The sequence below is a fragment of the Melozone crissalis genome, unplaced genomic scaffold (assembly GCF_028551555.1).
Source record: "Melozone crissalis strain CALT ecotype California unplaced genomic scaffold, PUWL_Pcris_2 ptg000195l_1, whole genome shotgun sequence".
In the NCBI taxonomy this organism is placed as follows: Eukaryota; Metazoa; Chordata; class Aves; order Passeriformes; family Passerellidae; genus Melozone; species Melozone crissalis.
In genome coordinates this window covers 715519-737718 of record NW_026535960.1, presented here as the reverse complement: position 1 = coordinate 737718, position 22200 = coordinate 715519, and the positions used below count along the sequence as shown (strand labels likewise).

The window sequence follows — 22200 nt, the reverse complement described above, 5'->3', positions numbered from 1 at the left end:
TTCCTGTTTTTGAGCTATCGGGGGCAATGTGAAATTCTACTCAGACCCCATAAAGGCTGGCTTGGGCACAGTGTCCATTTTCCCACAAAAAATCCCTCAACAGACATCCCTGCAAGCACCTTGAGCCTGAGGATGATCTCTTGGGGCAGTGCCTGGGTGACTTGAGCTGAGTGGAGCGGCCCAAAGAAGTGGCTGTGCTACAATATGAGGCACACCAGCTTGGGGATTGACAAATCCCTGTGGGAAATAGACTTGCATTAAAACTGCATGAGAGGTTCCTTTGAATTCAAAATCACCACCACCAGGCATCACTGAAAGAGAAAACACTGCTGGGGATAACGGGCAAATGGATTTTCTGAGCTACCACGCCAACATGGGCTCAGGTATCTCCTGGTGTTGGTGGATCCCCTCTTGGAGGTCCAGAACTTCTCCTGCCACACAGGGAAGTCACCCAGGTACTCCTCCAAGAGATCATCCCCAGGCTCAAGATGCCTGCAGTGATGTCATCTGATAGGGGACCCCAAGTGGTATCTGAGGTGTGACAGCAACTCAGTGTGCCATGGGGAGTGGGACTGGGTGGAACTGGGGGGGACATGGGACTGTGGGATTGGGTTCGTGGGGCCTGAACAATAAGAGAGAGAACAGAAAGTTTCAGATCCCTTAAAGGTGCTGGATAGGCCTTAAAGAAGAACTAGCAAAAAACCGTAATGGAATGCAAAATGTGTGCACATGAGAGCAAAGAGACAGAGATAAAGGGAAGTCATGTGAGGGGTTTTTGGCAAGTTCTGTAACACAGAAGGAGCAGCAGTGTCTGCCATATGTGAAAGTTCAAGCTGAGGTCTTCTGCGATATTGGGGCAATCAGTGAAAACCACACTGAGAAAACTCATTTTTAGGACTCTCCAGTACCATAAATGGATTTCCAGAAAGAGGCCAAAGTATGCAAATTATTTTTCAGAAATGTGAAGTTTCTGTACTAGGTGAGGGACACATTGTAATGAATGTTTGAAATTGTGGTGGATAAAGACCCTGTGGCAAAGTCCCCCGTGACCTGCAGGACCAGGAGAGATCCACTGTGAGTCTGAGCTGATAAAGAATTCCGGCTTTCTGATACCTGCAGTTCCATCAGGGAGTTTGCTCCAGCTGATTTCAGTATTGGGGCTGGAGGGACCCCTGGGGACTCTTGGGGGAGGCACGGGACTGAGGGATTGGGATTGCGGTGCTGGGGGGACACTGGGGGAGTCACAGGTCTGGGATTGGGGTAATGGGTGGCTCTGGGGGAAAATGAGGGGGGACACAGGATGGTGAGAGTGGGATTGGGGTGATGGGGGCTGAGAGACGCTGTGGGGGCAGGGGGTGATGCCTGGATTTGGGTTGATGTCCTGGGGTGACACCGAAGAAATTGGAGACTGGGAGTGGGATTGGGGTCTGGGGATGGGCCGAGGGGGACACTGGGGGGCTCAGGGCGTGACCCCCAGGATTTGGGTCAGGGACCCCAGACATGCCCAGGGGTCTCCTTGCAAGAAATGCCTCTCTATTTCCCTGGGCTGACCCCACTTCCCTCCCCAATCCCTCACTGAGGAACCCTCCCTGTGTCTCCTCTGTGTCCCCTCTGTGTCCTCCAGTGTTCCACCCTCATCCCTGTGGCTTCTCCACTCTATGGCCCCCCTGGCGCAGACCCTGGCACTGCTGGCAATGACCGTGGCCACCACAGCTGTCAAGGTGGTAACCCTGGACATGGCCCAGGACTCTTTCGATGACCAGTACCGGGAGTGTGGTCCTGCCATGACTGAGGCATTGTCAGCCCTCAACCGTTCCGACTTTGATCAGAACCCTCTCTTTGCCCAGGCCTGCCCTAAGGCCAGAGCCAAGTGGCAAGGTCAGAAGTCCCCTGTGTCCTCTCTGTCATCTCCAGCCCAGGCCATTGCCCTCATGGCCTACACGATGGATGAGCTGTACAGAGAGTTCAACGCAGCCCTGCGTACAGCCGGGCGCTCCAGCCAGGAATACCGGGACAACTTCCACTTCAAAACTCTGCATTTCCTGCTGACCCAGGCCCTGGTGATGCTGAGGCAGGCTCAGAAAGAGCAGTGTCACAACGTGTACCGGAGGGTGCGCACGTCCAGGTTCAAGGCAAAGCCTGGTGACATCGTCCGGTTTGGTCAATTCTCTTCGGCATCACAGAGTGAAGAAATTGCCAATCGCTTTGGGAGTGCCACGGTGTTTGAGGTGTACACGTGCCACGGTGCAGCAATCTGGAATTTCTCCACGTATCCTAAGGAGAGGGAGGTGCTGATCCCACCATATGAGACCTTTGTTGTCATCAAAGTCAGCCAGGAAGGAGAAAGGGCAAGGATCCAGCTCCGCTCCAAGGGGACCTACAGCAACTACACCTGCGAGTGGCTGCAAGGTGACACCACAGGTGACAACCTGGGGGGATGGAGACACCCACTGTGGCCATGGGGACACCATGATAAGGCACAGGGACAATGACACTCCCTGGGGGTTGGGGGACAGCAACACTCGGTGGGGGGGAGACCCCGTATACACTGCGGACACTCTTGACAGGGCACAGAGGGTGGGGAAAATCACTGAGCATTTGGGAACAGGGACAGCCCATGCTGGGGACACCAAGTCTGGGGACACAAATGTGGGCATGGGGACAGGAATGCCCATGACAGGGAACAGGGATGGGGACTCCCACTTCTGGGAGGGAACACAGACTGGGACACCCCTGCCATGGGACAACAGGGACAGAGAAAGAGATAAGGACCCCCTGTGCCTACCGAGTTCCCCTCTGCCGCATCCCTGTGGGGATGGGCCCTGTGTGCTGGATGTGGGTGGGTCACGGACACTCCCTGGCACTCCCTGAACCTCTGTCCCCCCTATGGCACCTCTGACTCCTCCTGACCCCTGTCACTGCTAAGCCCACCATGACACCCCTGACCTCCCTGGCCTCCGTACCCCGCCATGCCCCCCACAACACCCTGTCACCTGTTAATTCATGGCCCCATCACACCAGTCACCCCTAACACCCCATTATGTCCGTCCCCATCCCCCTCACTCCCCACATGGTCCCCCTGACCCTGCTCTCTGTCCCCCAGGTGGAAGCATCCCCAGGGCCCCTTTCCATGTCAGCAGACTCCTCCTGGCCACCACAGCTCTTGCAGTGGCAACAGGGATCCTCTGAGCCATGAGGCCACAAAAGTCACTGTCTTCACTGTGGTCACTGTGGCTACCAACGTCACTGTTGTCACTGTGGCCACCACAATCACCAAAGCCACCAGGATGACCAGAGAAACAAGACCACCAAGGCTACCAAGGCCACCATGGCCACCACTGCCACTATGGCCTTGGCCTTGGCAGCTACTGCCACCATGAGGTAACTCCAGCCATCACAGGCACTCTGGACACCATGGTCTGTATGACCACCAAGGCCACTGTGAACTCCAAGACTCCCTGACCCACCAGAGCCACTCTGACCACTGTGCACATCAGGGCCATTGTGCAAAGGAATTCTATTAAAAATTTCTATCCAAACAGTTTCATTAAATAATTCTGTCAAAGCCAGCAAAAAGACACAATTCCTAAACAGGGCTCGATGTCATTCCCCACACCAAGAATCATGGGAATGTCTCTTTGTCTCAGCCTTGAGGAGGATCCCTGGCAAGTATCCTCCTCCCAAGGGAGGATCCTCACATACATTTCATTTCAAGCAGGAACAGGGGAAAGGAATCCCTGTATGAGAGGGGACTGGACATTCCCAGAGTCAGTTGATAGATGGCCAGACCCAGCTCTGGTCTTTTAGCCTCAGTTGTCAATTCAGTGTTGGTGATTTGGGCTGCTTTTAGCCCAATTCAGAACCCAAATGAGCAGCAGACCTCTTTCAGTGCAGCCATGATTGCCACAAATGTCCCTTGGCCACATTCCAGGCAAAGCATCCTGCCACATCCTGCAGTTCATGGGGACCTTAAAGGCTGGAAATTGGGAGGTTCAAGAGGGCAAGGGCAGGTTTTGTCCCTGGGGAGGCACAGTCCCCACTGCCAGTCCAGGCTGGAGGGGGCCTGCTGGAGCAGTTCTGGAGAAGGACATGGGGGTGCTGGTGGGTGACCAGGGGAGCTGGCTGTGTTGCCTGGGACAAGAAGGGATCCAGGGAGTATCAGGAAGACCAGGGCCAGGAAGTCAGGGAGTGATTGTGCCCCTCTGCCTTGCCCAAAGAGGCACATCAGAAGTGCTGTGTCCAACTCTGCCGAGTGCCGTGTCCAGGTCTGGGCTGCTCTGGATCCAATCCTGTGCTCAGGGATGACGCTGCCTGAGCTGAGAGGTTGGGCCAGGTGTCCACTCTGGGTCCTTCCTGCCTGACCCATTCTGGGATTTGGGGATTCTGGCAGTGCGGTTTGGGAATTGTGCACCGTAGGGCAGCAGCGAGCGTGGGAAATCAGCGGCACTGCACATGTGCCACTCCGGGCTGGAGTGACCTTAAAGCTGGTCCAGTGCCAGCCCTGCCATGGGCAGAGACCTCTTCCTCTGGGCCAGGCTGCTCCAGACCCTGCCCAGTCTGGCCTTGAATGCTTCCAGGTGTGGGGCAGCCACAGCTTGGTTATAGATTGGTAATATGATAATTCACTCTCACAATTAAAGGGTGAGTATTGTGTGTAGATTAAGAGAAATTTTGTTGACTTATGTTTATGTGATTGTAGCTTGGTTTTCGGACATTCTTTGCTGTCTCCACTGCCCCCTTTCCCCCCTCTGTATTGTTCATAGCAGATGGCCCTGGTTGTCAGAGTTGTCAGGGATATGTGGGGGCCGGACATGTACCTGTGCCTCTGGTATTGGGCATTTGGGAATGGAGAAAACCTGTTGCTGGGGAGGCGTGGCATGCCTCACGTCCCCTCACCTCACCCTACCTCACCTCACCTCACCTCACCTCACTTCACTTCACCTCCAGTCAAGTTACAAGAAATTATCCACCAACACATGGCAAAGAAAGTTTGAATGGCAGACTTTGGGAAAGCCAGATTTGGCTGATGCGACACTGGGGGTATAAAAGATGAAGCCACCATTTTGTGGATGATTCACTGGCAGTTCCTTTGTTGTGTTGTTGAGGTCTAATAAACCTTTAAAATTTGAAAGTGAGCAGTTATTTCTCACAGTCACCATGGTCTCCATGATCACCATGGCCAGCATGACCCCCAGAAAAATGTGTCCTCCAAGGCCACCGCTGCCATTTTCCCTGGAGGAAAAAAAGAGAAAAAAGGGAGAAGAGTAGAGGAAGAGGAAAACCAAAACTCTTCCCCACACTCTTTCTCCCCCAACATCTCCCTGACTGTCCTAACTTTTCTGGAAATTCATTCATTTGCATTCTTGCCCAAAATCTGAGTTTTCTCACATACTCAGGATTCAATCACAAGCAAATTCTATTTCGGCACCACAATTAATTCAGCTCTGAAAGGAATATGAGAAAAGTGTCATTACAAACAGATTGTGTAAATCTGGTGGTTGGTAGGGCCAAGGACTTGTAGATAAGGAAGTTACCAGAGAAACTATCAGTTTCAGAAAATGTTCTTCATTGACACGGACTGCTGCTCAGCCAAGGTCTTGTTGAATTCCTGAACTTCAGGAAGAACAAAGACTTAACAGGCTTATGAATTTTAGTCTCCCCCCCCAGGGTGAAATTAAAGCTCATTTTAATGGTCATGTGTCTGTGTTAAAGAAAGGAGGGGTCTGTAGAGAGGGGAACGTGCAGTGGCTGGGTTAGGAAGTCTACACCTTCCAAATACCTCAGGCAATGGAGAAAGGGAGTAGAAGATATGGCCAGTAAATTGGGATAAAAAGGGGGCTGCATCGTCCAGGAACTTGAGACACCCCATGGGGAAATTCCCCATGGCATATTCCTTTGCTCTTGAATAAAATTACAGGACTCTTCTGTCTCCTTTCTGAAAGGAAACCTCTGGCAAGGTGAATATTTCTGCTTAAAAGGTAGATAGCAAGATGTTCTACCTGAATCCTAAGCGGTGTGCTTAGCTGCAGCCAGAGTCTCAGCCACAAAATGGCAGTTCTACCTTTTATGCCCCTGGTGTTGCATCAGCCAAATACATATCCATAAGTAGTCATATACATACAAAAAATTTCCTTCTATATCCCTAGCCCCTCCAGGGCCTGGTCTGCCAACTGACTCTCCCTTGCTGTCCATTGGTGGAGACCTTCCTGCAGTCTGATTGGAGGTGAGGTTTTGTCATGCCATGTCTCCCGAGCAACAGGCTTTGCCTTTCCCGACTGCCCCATGCAAGGGGCACAGGTAAACGTCCTCCCTCCACATGTTCCTAACAGCCCTGATAACCAGGGCCATCTGGTGGCAGCATTACAAAGTGGGAAAATGGGACTATGGAGGGAACAGAGTGTGTCTGAAAAACAAACCACAATAACATAACTGTAAATTAACAAAATTTCCCTTAATGTATACACAATATTCATCCCTTAATTGTGAGAGCAAATCACCATGTTACCCATCTATACCAAAGTTGTGGCTGCCCCACTCCTGGAAGAGTCAAAGGTCAGACTGCACAGGTTGTGGAGCAACCTGGCCCAGGGCAAGATATCCCTGCCCATGGAAGGGCTGGCACTGGACGGGCTGTAAGGTTGCTCCATTGCAAACCATTGCAGAGCCCCTGGGGCCGGGATGGGGCGGGCGGGACGCTCGGCAGTGGCAGCAGCTCATGCTGCCACCTGCTGCTGGACCCTGGTACTGCACAGTGCCACTGATTTTGCCATGCTTGCTGCTGCCCTCCGGTGGACAATTCCCAAACCACAACTGCCAGAATCCCCAAATCCCAGCATGAGTCAGGCTGGAAGGACCCAGAGTGGGCACCTGGCCCAGCCACCCAGCCCAGGCGGCATCATCCCTGAGACCAGAGTTTGGTCCAGAGCAGCCCAGAACTGGATGGAGCACTGGGCAGAGTTGTACATGGCACACCTGATGTGCCTCCCTGGGCAAGGCAGAGGGACACGAAGACTCCCAGACCTCCTGGCCCGGCTCTTTCTGGTGCCCCCTGGATCCCTCCTGGTCCCAGGACAGTTGGCCAGTTATGCTGGTCACCCACCAGCACCCCCATGTCCTTCTCCAGAGCTGCTCCAGCTGTTCATCCCCATCTGGGATTGACACTGGGGACTGTCTCTCCCCAGGGACAGGACCTGCTCTTGCCCTCTTGAACCTCCCAGTTTCCAGCCTTTAAGGTCCCCTTGAAGTGCAGGATACGGCAGGATGCTTTGCCTGGAATCTGGAGAAGGGATAATTGGCCCATTTGTGGCCTCGGGACTGCAATGGGAGGGGTCTTGTACTGATATTGGTGCTGAATTTGGTGAAAACCAGCCCAAATCACCACCCTGACGTCACAACTAGGGTGAAGCACCAGAGCTTGGCCTGGCCATCCATTAACTGACCCTGGGAATGTCCAGTCGCATCTCAGACAGAGATCCCTCTCCCCTATTCCTGCTCGGAATGAAATGTATGAGAGGTTCCTCTTTTGGGAAGGGTATGCTCCCCATGGATTCTCCTCCAGGTTGAGAGAAGGAGACATTCCCGCAAGTGTTGTTGTGGTGAGTGACATCGAGCCCTTGCCACTTTTGGCTGGCTTTGACAGATTTATTTAATGGAATTGTTTTGATTGAATTATTTAATAGAATTGCTTTGCACAGTGGCCTTGGTGGCCACACTGACCAGAGCAGCTATGGTATCCTTGTGGCTGAGGGTGTCTTGGTGATCAGGTGGTCACAGTGGCCTTCGTGGTTACAGTGAGCATGGTGGGCAGAGTGGCTGTGGCGGCCTTAGTAGCTTTGGGGGTCTTATTTCCATGGGAGTCTTGGTGGTTTTGCTGATAGAGGTGGCCACAGCAATGACAGTGATCTTGGCATCCATGGTGGCCATGGTTGCCACAGTCACCACAGTCACCACAGTGACCTCGGTGGCCTTGCCAGCCTTGTGGCTCAGGGGATCCTGGAGGTAACTTCCAGATATGTGGGGTGAGGAGGAGTTTTCTGAGGTGGAAGGGGGCTCTGGGGATGCTCCAGGGGATGCTCCCAGGGATGCTTCTGGGGAAGAAAGAGGGGGGTCAGGGGGACCATGAAAGGAGTAAGGAGGTCAGGGACAGTCATAATGGTATGTCAGGGGTGACAAGATAGCTGGGGACCATGAGGGGACAGGTGACGTGGTTTTGGGGGCTGTGGGGTAGGGGGGCCAGGGGTGTAAGAGATTTCATGGTGGGCTTAGCAGTGACAGGGGTTAGGGGGACTCATGGAGTGCCATAGGGGTGGCAGGGGGTGACAGGGCTTCAGGGAATGCTATGGGGCTCCTGGCCCACCCATGTACAGCACACAGAGCCCATCCCCACAGCACTGCATTTGGTATGGAGACACAGGGTCAGTTTGGGGACGTCTCTGTCTCTGTCTCTGTCTCTGTCTCTGTCTCTGTCTCTGTCCTTGTCCCTAGCCTTTCCTGGCAGGAATATCCCTGTCCCTGTCCCCTCCCAGCTGAGGGGTTCCCCTCCCAGTGTCCTGTCATGGGTGTTCCTTTCCCCATGCCCACAATGGGTGTTCCCAGACTTGGTGTCCCCATCATGGGATGTCCCTCACCATAAATTCTCAGTGTGTGCCCCATAGCTGGCAGTGAGTGTCCCCAAACCCTCTGTCCTCTCATGCGTGTCCGCAGCCAACAGTGGCTGTACCCAAGACTGGGTTTACCTGTCCCCACACAGTCAGTGGGCGTTGCCAGCACTGGGTATCCTGTGTTTCTCCCCAGCTGTGGGTGTCCTAGTCCACCCACACAGTGTGGGTGCCCCTGTACTCCTGTCCCCCATCCCCAGTGAGTGTCATGTTCCTCTGAGCCTTGTCATGAGGGTCCCCATGCCCACAGTGAATGTCCGCATGCCCCCAGGGTGTCCCCGGTGCTGTCACCTCACAGCAATGCACAGTTGTATGTGCTGAAGGTCCCGACGGAGCGGAGCCAGATCCATGTCCTCTTCCCATCCCAGATGACTTGGGTGACCTGAAAGGTTTCATATGGCGGGATCAGCACCTCTCGGTTGCTAGGATCATAGGAAAAAGCCTGGATGTCCGCACCATGACACGTGTGCAGCTGGAGAATTGTGTCCGTCCCGTAATGCTGGGCAACTTCTTTGCTCGGTGATGTCGATGTGAATTGACCAAACCGGACCCTCTGGCCTTGCCGCGCCTGGAACTGGACATCACGCACACCCCGGAACACCTGGCGACACTGCCCGTTCTGAGCCTGCCTCAGTGTCAACAGGGCCTGGATCAGCAGGAAATGCAGCATTTTGAAGTGGAAGATGTTCCGGTATTCCTGGCAGGAGCGTCCGGCCACGTGTACGGCTGCATTGAAGTCCTTGTAAATGTCCTTCATTTGTCCTGTAAATGTCATGTGTAGGCCATGACAGCAACGGCCTGGGCTGGAGATGCCAGAGGGGACACATGGGAGCCCCTCTTGCGCCACTCAGCCTCGGCCTTCACCCAGGTCTTGGCAAAGAGAGGATTCTTCTGAAGCTCAAATTTGTAGAGGGCGAGCAATGCCTTGGTCATGGCAGGGCCGCAGCCCCGGTACTGGTCATCGAAGGAGTCCCTGGCCATGTCCAGGGGCAGCACCTTGATGGCTGTGGCGGCCACAGCCAATACCAGCATTGCCAGGGTGTGAGCCAGGGGGACCATGGCCGTGAGAGGCCACTAGGAGTCCGGTGGGACACTAGGGGAAAAAGAGGGACATACTGAGGGGACAATAAGAGCACACGGGGTTACATGGGAAGGGTTCTTCTATGAGAGGCTGAGGGAAACTGGGGTAAGCCTTGAGCATCGCTAGAGGGGGAGCGCAGGTCATAAAACTCTGGATACATCCTGCAATGCTGATCTTAAATCCTGGGGCCATTTCAGAACTCCACAGTGTCCTTCAGATCTCCAGGATGACAACCCCACTCCTATGGTCCCATATCCCCAACCAGTGTTTTCCCCCTAGTGACTGCCAGGATCTTAAACCAAATTCTGAGGTAACTCCCTGTTCCCCCAGCAGTGACCTCCTGAATCCCATTTCTGTGACCCTTCCAGTGTCGTTTCTCTGCCAACTAGCCCAATAACCCTACTCCCAGCCCAGTGTCCCTTACCCCCTAGTGTCACCCCAGACCCTCTGCAGTTCCCCAGCCCAAACCCTGGGAACAATCCCTGACATCCCCACAGTCACCTCAGTGCTCCACCAACCCACAGTTCTAATCTCAGTCCTATGTTTACCCTTCCAGTGTCACCCCAATGCTCCCCAGGAACTCATTCCTGCTCCCATATCTCTTTAGACCACTTGTGACACCAGGGCGCTCATGAAAGTCATCCAAATTCCCAAAGTCACTCCCTCACCCACCCCAGTGTACCTCTCAGCCCTGTCTCAAACCCCATTCAAGCTCCCAGTCCCGTGACACTTTTGGTGTCACCCCAGGACCCCAAATCAAATCTGGGGATCAACCCCTGTCTCCAAAACCTCCTGTTGGAGCCCCCCAAGGCCCCACTCTGTGACCCCAGTCCCGTGTCCCTCCCTCACGTGTCCCCAGTGTCCCCCATCCCCTGATACCAAAATCGGCCGGAGTGAAATCCCTGATGGAGCTGGAGGTATCAGAAAGCTGGAATTCTTGATCAGCTCCGAGTCACAGCAGATCTCTCCTGGTCCTGCAGCTGAGGGGGGACATTGCCATGGGGTATTTATCCACCACAATTATAAATATTCATTACAATCAGCTTCTTATCTCATACAGAAACAGCATTTTCTTCAGAAAGTTGCATGCCTCCACCTTTCTCTGGAAGTTGTTTCATTGTACTGGAAGGCCATAAAAATGGGGTCTCTGGGGGCCATTTTCACTGAGTGCTCCAATATGCCAGATGACCTCACCTGGAATATTTGCTTTGAGCAGGTGCTGATCCTCTGTGTTGCCAAAAAATCCTCACTGCAGTTCCTTTATCTGTTCCACCATGGGCTCCAGCCACGTTCATCCTTCATCCTCCATCCATTTTCATCCTTTTCATGCTTTTATCAGTCAGTCTTTAAACTCTATTCAATGCCTTCAGGGAAACTGAAACCTTCTATTTTATTTCTATCAACTGCGTCTTCAGGTGACCTGTGTGGTGCTTTTCCAAACAACTCAATCAGACAGGATTGGCCCAGGTCAATGTGGGCTGTAGCAGCAACTGCCTTCCTCATCCAAGAAATCTGGGAAATCCAATTTGGGACAAAAGTTTGTCGTACATACTCTGCTCACCGTAACTGCAAGAAGATGTGGAACAAGAGGAGGAACTCAATGTGTTACAAAGAATTCCAGAATTCTCAGTGAGAAAAAGAGCAAACATAGGAATTCACTTGCCATCTGCTTTGAGCATTGCTCATGCCCACGGAGCCATTTGGAAAGAAAAAAGTCAAATAACAGCACATCAATCTTCTATTAAATATGAAGAACAAATATTGTCACTCCTTGATAACACTCAACTGCCCAAAGTAGTGGCCGTACTACAATCCAGCACACACCAGCTTGGGGATTGACAAATATCTGTGGGTAAATAGATTTGCAATAAAGCTGCATGAGAGGTTCTGCAACAAAGCATCCTGGTGTTAATTCCTGAGAAAGGAATTTCAGCCCCAGAGGTGAGGCCTGGATAGAGTTGGGCAGATTGAAAATTGGCTGCTTATCTAAAAGCCCACAATAAAGAAGGTGGTTGCTCCTAGTCGCCTCCACGTTCACGCTACATATCCACACTTTTACATCCGTTTCTTGCTTTAGTCAGTCAGTCTTTAAACTCTACTCAGAGCCTTTAGGAGAACTGAAACTTCGTTTTCTTTCTCCTCTTTTTCCCCCTGTGATGGTGATTGCAGGGGTCTGAGGATGAAGGAAGAGACGAGGATCTGACTCCATGTTTCAGAAATCAGCTTGATTTATTATTTTATAATAATAAAATAATATATTATAATAATAAAATAATATATATATTTTATATATATTCTATTAAAATGGTACTGAAAGAATAGAAGAAAGGATTTCATCAGAAGGCTAGCTAAGAATAAAAAAAGAAGGAATGATAACAAAGGCTTGTGGCTTGGACAGAGAGTCTGATCCAGCTGACTGTGATTGGCCATTAATTAGAAACAACCACATGAGACCAATCACAGATGCACCTGTTGCATTCCACAGCAGCAGAAAATCATTGTTTACATTTTGTTCCTGAGGCCTCAGCTTCTCAGAAGAAAAAATCGTAAGGAAAGGATTTTACAGAAAATAGCATCGTTACAACCCCCCCTCAACACTCCAATCCTGCTCCCATTCTCCCACTGTCCCACATGCCCCAAGTTCCCCCCAGTCCCTCTCCCAGCTGCTCACTGAGTTGCTGCCACACCTCAATTGGTGTCCCCTATCAAATGACATCCCTCTAGGCAACTTGAGCATGTAGGTGATCTCTTGGAGGAGTGGTTGGGAAGTCACCTGGGTGACTTCCCCGGCCTTGTTGGTGTGACAGGAGAACTTCTGGACCCCCCAAGAAGGGATCCCCCAACACCAGGAGATACCTGAACCCATGTTGGCATGGAAGCTCAGAAATTCCTTTTGCCAGTTATCATTGCCACCACTTTTAATGAAGAGATGGAACTGCCATTGGGCTAAGAAAGATTTATTGCTCAGATAACCATCCATCTCAGAGGCCATGGGATTTTAGAGGAGCAGGCAGTCAGCCATAACACAAAATGGTCACAAGTTCTTTGTTGCAAGACACTATATAATTTTCTAATCCAATGGACCGTTATTTTCCTTTTCTAATCTATCGCCGTAACTCACTTCCATTGCACTGCAGATGTTTTTACCCAATGGGCTTCTAACTCACGTGCACACCTTTTCTTCTATTATAACTCATAAGCTCTTCACTTACTGTATTCAACCACAATTCTGTACTATAGACCCTTCACCATCTTACACAATACAGTTTCTTACTTTGGGCATATTCTTACTCACAACTTCAGAAACATAAATTTAGGATTTTTCTACTAAATGCCTGTGTACTTTATTCTTATATCAATTCAAGCTCCTGGGGGGCACTGGGGACACTCGAGGGAGGGACATGGGACTGGGATTACAGACTTGGGCCATGGGGGGCTCCAACATGACATTGTGGAGACAGGGGTTGATCCCCAGATTTGGTTTGGGGTCCTGGGGTGGCACCAAAATTGTCACAGGACTGGGAGCTTTACTGGGGTGTGGGAGAGGGCTGAGGGGGACGCTGGGGTGGGTGAGGGAGTGGCTTTGGGAATTTGGGTGAGGTTCCTGAGGGCCCTGGGGTCACAAGTAGTCTAAAGAGGTGTGGGAGCAGGAATGAGTTCCTGGGGAGCACTGGGGGGACATCAGAAGGCTAAACACAGGACTGGGATTCGGACTGGAGAGTGGTGGAGCACTGAGGGGACCGTGGGGATGTCAGGGATTGTTCCCAGGGTTTGGGCTGGGGAACTGCAGAGGGTTGGGATGACACTAGGGGGGAAGGGACATGGGACTGAGAGTGGGGTTGTGGGGTATGTGGGCATAGGAATGACAGTGGGGGGCACACAAAAGTCAGGTCAAGGGGGCGCAGTGTAGGAGTGGGGTTGTTGTCATTGGCAACACTGCTGGGAGAACAGGGAGTTACCTCAGAATTTGGATGAAGTTCCTGGGGGTCATTAGGGGGAAACCAGTTGTAGGGGACATGGGACCTTGGCAGTGGGATTGTCGTCCTGGGGTTCTGAGGGACACTGGAGATTCCGGGAATAATCCCAGGATTTGGGATCAGCAGTCCAGGTTGTGTCCACAGGTCTTCAGGCCTGAGCTGCCCCTCAGCCCTGCTCGGGACTGACCATCCACGATCCCTCATAGAGGAACACTTCCCATGTAACCCAGTGCCACCTAAGTGTCCCCTCAGTGTGTCCCTCTTTGTCCTCCAGTCGCCCACACTGGTCTTGGTGGCCATTTGCTGCCATGGTCCCCCTGGCTCACATCCTGGCATTGCTGGTATTGGCTGTGTCCGCCACAGCCATCAAGGTGGTGCCCCTGGACATAGCCCAGGACTCCTTTGATGACCAGTACCGGGGATGCAGCCCTGCCATGACCAAGGCATTGCTGGCCCTCTACAAATTTGAGTTTCAGAAGAATCCTCTCTTTGCCAAGACCTGGGTGAAGGCCGAGGCTGAGTGGTGCAAGAGGGGCTCCCATGTGTCCCCTCTGGTATCTCCAGGCCAGGCTGTTGCTGTCATCGCCTACACAATGAAAGACGTTTACAAGGACTTCAATGCAGCCATACACGTGGCTGGACACTCCCGCCAGGAATACCAGAACAACTTCCACTTCAAAATGCTGCATTTCCTACTGACCCAGGCCCTGGTGAAACTGAGGCAGGCTCAGAACGGGCAGTGTCGCCAGGTGTACCGGGGTGTGCGTGATGTCCGGTTCCAGGCGCGGCAAGTCCAGAGCGTTTGTTTTGGTCAATTCACATCAACGACTCTGAGCAAAAAGGTTGCTCTGCACTTTGGGACAGAAACAATTTTTGAGGTGCACACATGCCATGACGTGGACATCCATAAGTTCTCATGTATCCAACAGAGGAAGAGATGCTGATCCCACCATTCGAGACCTTTCAGGTCACCCAAGTCATCTGGGATGGGAAGAGGACATGGATCTGGCTCTGCTCTGCGGGGACCTTCGGCAAATACAACTGCGAGTGGCACTGAGGTGACCACAGGGGACACCCTGGGAGGATGCGGACACTCACTCTGGGCAAAGGGACACCCATGACAAGGCTCAGAGGACCATGACACTAACTGGGGATGGGTGCAGGGGTACAGAGGCACCCACAGTTGGGGACAAAGACAGGGATACCCAATGCTGAGGACACCCACTGACAGTGTGTGGATAGGTACACTCAGTCCTGGGGACAGCCACTCTTGGCTGGGGACTCACATGACAGGACTCATGGGGTTTGGGGACACTCCCTGCTAACTATGGGGGCACACACTGGGAGTTCTGGTTGGGGGACATCCCATGCTGGGGACACCCAGTCTGGGGCACCCATTTTGGCCATGGGGAAAGGAACACCCATGACACAGCACTGGGAGGGGAACCCCTCAGCTGGGAGAGGACAGGGACTGGGACATTCCTGCCAGGAAAGGCTAGGGACAAGGACAGAGACAGGGACAGGGACAGAACAGAGACAGAGACAGGGATGTCCTCGTGCAGACCCTGTCCCTCTCCCCCAAATGCAGTGCTGTGGGGATGGGCCATGTTGGCTGTACATGGGTGGGCTGGGACCCCCATAGCCTTCCCCTAACCCCTGTCACCCGTGGCTACCGCCATGGCACTCCCTGACTCACCCTAACCTCTGTCACCGCTAAGCCCACCATGAAATCTCTTACACCCCTGGCCCCAAACCCCGCACTCCCCCAACACCTTGTCACCTGTCATCTATGGCCCCCATCTATCTTGTCACCCCTAACACACCATTATGACTGTCTCTGACCTCTTGCTCCTTCCATGGTCCCCCTGACCTCCCTCTTTCTTCCCCAGGAGCATCCTCAGGAGCATCCCGAGGGACTACTCCCATGTCAGAGATCTCCTCCTCGCCCCACATCCCTGGAAGTTGCCACCAGGATCCTCTGAGCCACAAGGCGTCCACAGCCACCAAGGTCACTGTGGTCACTGTGGTGACTGTGGCAACCATGGCCACCAGGGAAATGCCAAGGTCACTGTCATTGCTTTGGCCACCTCTATCAGCAAAACCACCAAGACTCCCATGGAAATAAGACCCCCAAAGCTACCAAAGCCATCACAGCCACTCTGTCCCCCATGAGCATTTTAAACCACCAGGGCCACTGTGACCACCCTGGTCACTATAACCACCACAGCCACTCTTACCACCTTGATCACCAAGACTCCCTCAGCCACAAAGTTACAACAGCCACTGTAGCCACTGTGGCCACCAGTACCATTGCACAAAGCAATTCTATTAAACTGTTCTATCAAAACAATTCCATTAAATAAATCTGACAAAGCCAGAAAACAGTGACCATTCTTATGCAGGGCTCAATGGCACTCCCCAGAACATCTCTTTCTCCAAACCTCGAGGAGGATCCTTGGAAAGCATCCCCTTCCTGAGAGAGGATGCTCACCCACATTTCATTTTAAGCGGGAATAGGGGAAAGGAATCTCTATCTGAGAGGGGACTAGATGTTCCCAGGGTCAGATGATGGATGGCCAGGCTCAGCTCTGCTGCTTCACCCTCAGTTGTCAATTTGGGGTTGGTGATTTGGGCTGGTTTTAGCCCAATTCAGCACAAAAATCAGCACGGGACCTCTCTCAATGCTGCCCTGATGGCAACAAACGGGGCATTTTCCCTTGGCCACATTCCGGGCAAAGCATTCTGCCACATCCTGCAGTTCAGGGGAACCTTAAAGCCAGGAAATTGGGATGTTCAAGAGAGAAAGGGCAGATCTTGTCCTTTGGGAGGGACAGTAACCAGTGCCGTTTCTGGCTGGTGGCACATGCTGTAGCAGTACTGGACATGGACCTGGGAGTGCTGGTGGGTGACCAGTAGAGCTGGCTCTGTGGCCTGGGGCCAGGAGGGATCTAGGGGGTATCAGGAAGAGCAGGCCCAGGCAGTAAGGGAGTGATCGTGCACCTCTGTCCCGCCCAGGGAGGCATATCAGGAATTCTGTGTCCAGCTCTGCCCAGTACCGTGTCCTGTTCTGCCCTGCTCTGGACCAAATCCTGGTCATCAGGGATGATGCTGCCTGAGCTGGGGGGTTGGGCCAGGTGCCCATTCTGGGTCCTTCCTGCCTGACCCATGCTGGGATTTGGGGATTCTGGCAGTTGTGGTTTGGGAATTGTCCACCGGAGGGCAGCAGCGAGCGTGGAAATCAGCAGCAGTGCACATGTGCCACCCCCAGCTGCAGTTCCAGGTGCCAACAGCAGGCGGCAGCACAGTCTGCTGGCACTGCCGAGCGCCCGCCCCACCCCATCCTTGCCCCGAGGGCTCTGCAATGGTTTGGGATGGAGCGACATTAAAGCCCGTCCAGTGCCAGCCCTGCCGTGGGCAGGGACATCTTCTCTTGAGCCGGACTGCTCTAGGCCCTGCCCAGCCTGGCCTTCAATGCTTCCAGGAGTGGGACAGCCACGGCTTTGGTATAGTTGGGTAACATGATGATTGGCTCTCACAATTAAGGGATGAATATTGTTTGTACCTTAAGAGAAGTTTTGTCGATTTATGGGTATTTTATGGTGGTTTGATTTTCAGACACACTTTGCTCTCCCCATAGTTCCCTTTCCCCCTTCTCTATTGTTCCCACCATAGGGCTCTGGTTGTCCATGTTGTCAGGGTCATGTGGAGGGAGGGTGTGTATCTGTGCCCCTTGCATGGGGCAGTTGGGAAAGGGCCAAGCCTGTTGCTGGGGAGGCGTGGCATGACAACACCTCACCTCCAATCAGGCTTAAGGAAGGTCTCCACCAATGGACAGCATGGAAGAGGCAACTGGCAGAATCTGGGAGGGGCGAGTGATATAGAAGGAAAATTTTTGTATATGTATCACTACTTATGAATGTGTATTTGGCTGATGCAACACCAGGGGTATAAAAGGCAGAGCCACCATTTTGTGGATGAGACTCTGGCTGCAGCTAAGCACACTAGTTAGGATTCAAGTGGAACAACAATTTTGCTATTGAACATTTGAGCAGAAAAATTCACCTTGCCAGAGGTTTACTTGCACAAAGGAGACAGAAGTGTCCTGAAATTTTATTCATGAATAAAGGGAGAGGCCATGGGGAATTTCGTCATGAGGTCTACCAAATCACTGGAAAATGCAGCCTCCTTTTTATCCCAATTTGCTGGCCATATCTCCCACTCCTCTTTCCCATTGGCAGAGGTATTTGGAAGGTCCAGACTTCCCAATTCACCTACTGAATGTCCCTCTACGCACCCTGCCCTTCTGTAAAACATACACGTGAACATTGAATTGAGCTTCAACTCCACCCTGGGTGGGGAAAAAATATTCATAAGCCTGTTAAGTCTTTTTTCTTCTTCTTGAAGTTCAGGAATTTGGCAGGACCTTGACTGAGCAGCAGTCCGTGCCAATGAGAATCATTTTCTGAAACTGATAGTTTCTCTGGTAACTTCCTTCTCTACAAGTCCCTGGCCCTATCTATCACCAGCTCCACACAGTTTGTTTGTGTAGAAACATTCATCTTATTCCTTTCAGGGTTGAATTCATTGTGGTGCAGAAATAGAGTTTGGTTGTGTTTAAATCCTGAATATGTGGGAAAGCACAGAATTTGGTCAAGAATGCAAATGAATGAATTTCCAAAGAAGTAAAGGGCAGTCAGAGAGATGTTGGGGGAGAGAGGGCGGGGAAGATTTTTGTTTTTCTTCTTCCCTTCCTCTACTCTTTTCCCTTTCTTCCCTTTTCCTCCAGGGAAAATAGCACTGGTGGCCTTGGTGAACACATTTTTCTGGGGGTCATGGTGGCCATGGTGATCATGGAGACCATGGTGATTGTGAGAAACAACCACTCACTTTAAACTAATAAAGGTTTATTAAACACCAACAAACACAACAAAGGAACTGAATAAGGAAAATAGGCAGCACTGGGATCATGGCTGACTTCCAGACACTCATCCACAAAATGGCGTCTTCGCCTTTCATATCCCCAGTGTTGCGTCAGCTAACCCTGGCTCTTCCAAAGTCTGCCATTTAACCCTTCTTCACTGTCCTTTGGTGGAGACCTTCTGGCAACTCAACTGGAGGTGAGGTGAGGTGAGGTGAGGCATGCCATGCCTTGCCAACAACAGTCTTTCCCCATTCCCAACTGCCCCATGCAAGGGGTGCAGGTACATGTCTGGCCTCCACATGTCCCTGACAATCCCGACAACCAGGGCCATTGGTGGGAACAACACAGAGGGGGGAAAGGGGACGGTGGGGAGAACAGAGCATGTCCAAGAAACAAACTACAATAACATAGCCATGCAACAAGAAAACTTCTCTTAACATACAGACGAGATTCATCCCTTAATTAGAAGAGTCAATCATCGTATTGCCAATCTATACCAAAACTATGGCATCCCCACTCCAGGAAGGGTTGAAGGCCAGGCTGGGGGGGCCCTGGAGCAGCCCAGCCCAGGGGAAGATGTCCCTGCCAGTGCCTGGGCCGGCACCAGATGGGCTTTAATGTTGCTCGATCCCAAACCATTGCAGAGCCCACGAGGCCGGGATGGGGCAGGGCAGGCACTGGGCAGCGCCAGCAGCTCGTGCTGCCGCCTGCTGTTGGCACCTGGAACTGCACAGTGTCGCTGAATTCCTGCTCTCGCTGCTGCCCTCCTGTGGACAATTCCCAAACCACAATTGCCAGAATCCCCAAATCCCAGAATGGGTCAGGCTGGAAGGACCCAGAATTGACACCATTCCCAGAATGGCCCAACCTCCCAGCTCAGGTGACATTATCCTTGAGCATGGAATTGGGTCCGGAGCAGGATATAACAAGACATGGCAGTGGGCAGAGCTGGACACAGCACTAGATGGAAATGGACACGGCACTGCTGATATGCCTCCCTGGGAAGGGCAGAGGGGCATGGTCACTCCCTCACCTCCTGGTCCTGCTTTTCCTGATGCCCCCTAGATCCCTCCTGGTCCCAGGACACCGAGCCAGCTCCATTGGTCACCCACCAGCACCCACACATCCTTCTCCAGAGCTGATCCAGCAGGTCCCCCCTGCCGGGACTGCTGACTGAGGTCTGTCCCTCCCCAGGGACAGGACCTGCCCTTGCCCTCCTGAACCTGCCAATTTTCAGCCTTTAAGGTTCCCCTGAACTGCAGGATATGGTGGGATGCTCTGCTTGCAATGTGGCCAATGGACAATGCCCCATTTGTGGCCGTCAGGGCAGCATTGAGGGAGGTTTTGTGCTGATTTTGTTTCTGAATTGGGCTAAAACCAGCCAAAATCACCAACCTTGAATTGACAACTGAGGGTGAAGCAGCAGAGCTGGTCTTGGCCGTTCATCACCTGAACTTGGGAATGTCCAGTCCCTACTCAGGCAGAGATTCCTCTCCCATATTCCCCCTTGGAATGAAATGTGTGTGAGGTTCATGCCCTTGGATGGGGATGCTCCCCAAGAGAGAAGATTGTCCGAAAGATACTTTCCCACAAGTGTTACTCTGGGGAGTGACCTCGAGCCCTGCTTAAGGATTGTGACATTTTGCTGGCTGTGACAGATTTATTGAATAGAATAATTTTGATAGAATTATTTAATAGAATGGCTTTTCACAATGGCCTTGATGGCCATCCTGGCCAGGCTGGCTGTGGTAGCCTTGTGGCTGAGGGAGTCTTGATGATCATGGTGGCCATGGTTCCCACAGTCACCACAGTGAATTCGCTGGCCTTGATGGTCTCGTGGTTCAGAGGATCCTGGTGGCCACTGCTGTTACAGCGCCTGAGTGGGTCGCTGCTGGTGAGAGAGAGACGGTGAATCTTGTTTCTTGATCAGAAGGCTGGATTTATTGATATATGATATAAAATGCATTATAACTGTACTAAATAGAATAAAGAGAGAAGTTGCAGATGCTTGCTAAGCTAAGAATAGAATAGAAAGAATCTAAAACAAAGTTGTGCCCAGGGACTCGGTCCCCTGGCTTGCTCTTGTGATTGGCCCTCAATTATAAACATACAAACATGAGCCAATCAAGGTGTCCCTGTTACATTCCACAGCAGCTGATAACAACTGTTTACATTCATCTTCTGGGGCCTCTGGCCTCCCAGAAAATGCAGAAATCTGAAAGAAAGGATTTCTGTGAAAAATGTCTGCGACATCTCACCTTTCTAAATTGTATAAAATAAAAAAAATGCTGATGTGGAATGAACAGGAAATTTCTTCACCTGTAAAATATACAATACTAACAAATCACTAAAACAATCCTATAATATAAGAAAATGCAAAAAACAATGCAAAAAGAATTCAAGTCCATGCAGCTGAGTTTCAGGAACAGTCCATCAGCTGAAGTTGTTTCTTTTGGACATCTGAGAGTCCTTTTCGGTCCTGAAAACAAACTTGCTGCAAAAGGAATCCTATCAATAGTTATCAAAAAACCATTGACAGTCATAACACAATTTTAAACAGTTTGTGGAATGTCCTTTCTGGCCCTTCAATGCTTCAGAGCTGCTGCCCGCTATTTTCAATCTTTTTTATTTAATTTAAATTTTTTTTTTTTTTTTTTTTTTTTTTTTTTTTTTTGATTGAAGAGCAAAAGAGCAGAAGCCGAGCAGAGCAGTGCCAGAGAAGGAAAGGCCCTGGGGGCCCTGGCCCATGCTGGACCAGAAACCCCAAAACTGGCTCACAAAGGGGGACCAGGGCCTGTCGGATAGACCACAACCCCCAGAAACATCAGGAGGCCAAATGCTGGCCCTGGCCCAGAAACTTTCTCAGCCCAATGGCCCAGGCCAAACCCATGACAGAGGCTCTGCATTCCCGCAGGCCTGAACCCTGCTGCCAGCACAATGGCAGCACGGGTAGTGAGACGCTTCCTTTCCCCAAAACCACTGAGGCATGCCAGCAGTGAGGAAATAGAAGCCTTCCCCAGCAATCCCATCTGGGGTCTGGAGATGTTTGTTTCCCACAGCAAACCAGCTATGGTCTCCTCCAGCTGTGCCATCTTCCCCTGCACTGCATCGGGTTTGTCTCTCATCTGCCCCGTGGCATCACCATCCCCATCCCCTCCGGGCTGGGGATCAGAGGCAGGGCTCTCGGGATGCACCTGCCCCCCCATGCCACTAGGACGCAGGAGAGGCGGCAGCCTCCATGGGACAGCAACCAAAACACCACCCCCCAAACCACCGAGCTTGAAAGCCGGCAGCCGGGCTGCCGCAAGAGTCAGCTGGCGGGCAGCCCCCGCTCCACCGAAGGAGAGACCCCCGGCCGGGGCAGCTGCTGGGGCAGCCGGTCCGGGACGGTCCGGGCTCGAACCAGCCGCCGGTGCCATGGCAGTCTCTGACGCCGACACGGAGGACAGAGCCTCCGACAACGCCAGAGCCGCTGGAGCGGCCAGTCCGAGCGGCGAGGGGGGGGCCGGAACTGGGGAGGGAACCGCGCTGAGAGTGGGATCAGCCGCGGGCTGCTCGGAGGGT

General features: G+C 52.1%; 1 protein-coding gene and 2 pseudogenes across 1 annotated transcript; 2 read left to right on the top strand and 1 right to left on the bottom strand.

Moving 5' to 3' along the window:
- The first annotated feature begins 1658 nt into the window (after positions 1–1658).
- LOC128949072 (erythroblast NAD(P)(+)--arginine ADP-ribosyltransferase-like) lies at positions 1659–3189 on the top strand. Its single transcript, XM_054293874.1, has 2 exons — positions 1659–2409; positions 3104–3189. The coding sequence occupies exons 1-2, from the start codon at positions 1659–1661 to the stop codon at positions 3187–3189; spliced, it is 837 nt and encodes a 278-aa protein (XP_054149849.1).
- A 5760-nt stretch (positions 3190–8949) lies between these two features.
- LOC128949071 (NAD(P)(+)--arginine ADP-ribosyltransferase 2-like) lies at positions 8950–9716 on the bottom strand (annotated as a pseudogene).
- A 4307-nt stretch (positions 9717–14023) lies between these two features.
- On the top strand, positions 14024–14772 carry LOC128949070 (NAD(P)(+)--arginine ADP-ribosyltransferase 2-like; annotated as a pseudogene).
- The last annotated feature ends 7428 nt before the right edge of the window (positions 14773–22200 follow it).

Bases quoted from the DNA above. Each gene is read 5' to 3' on its own strand.
- LOC128949072 (XM_054293874.1), top strand. From the start codon at position 1,659: ATGGCCCCCCTGGCGCAGACCCTGGCACTGCTGGCAATGACCGTGGCC. The intron at 2,410-3,103 runs GTGACACCACAG...TCTGTCCCCCAG, and splicing joins CACCTGCGAGTGGCTGCAAG to GTGGAAGCATCCCCAGGGCC.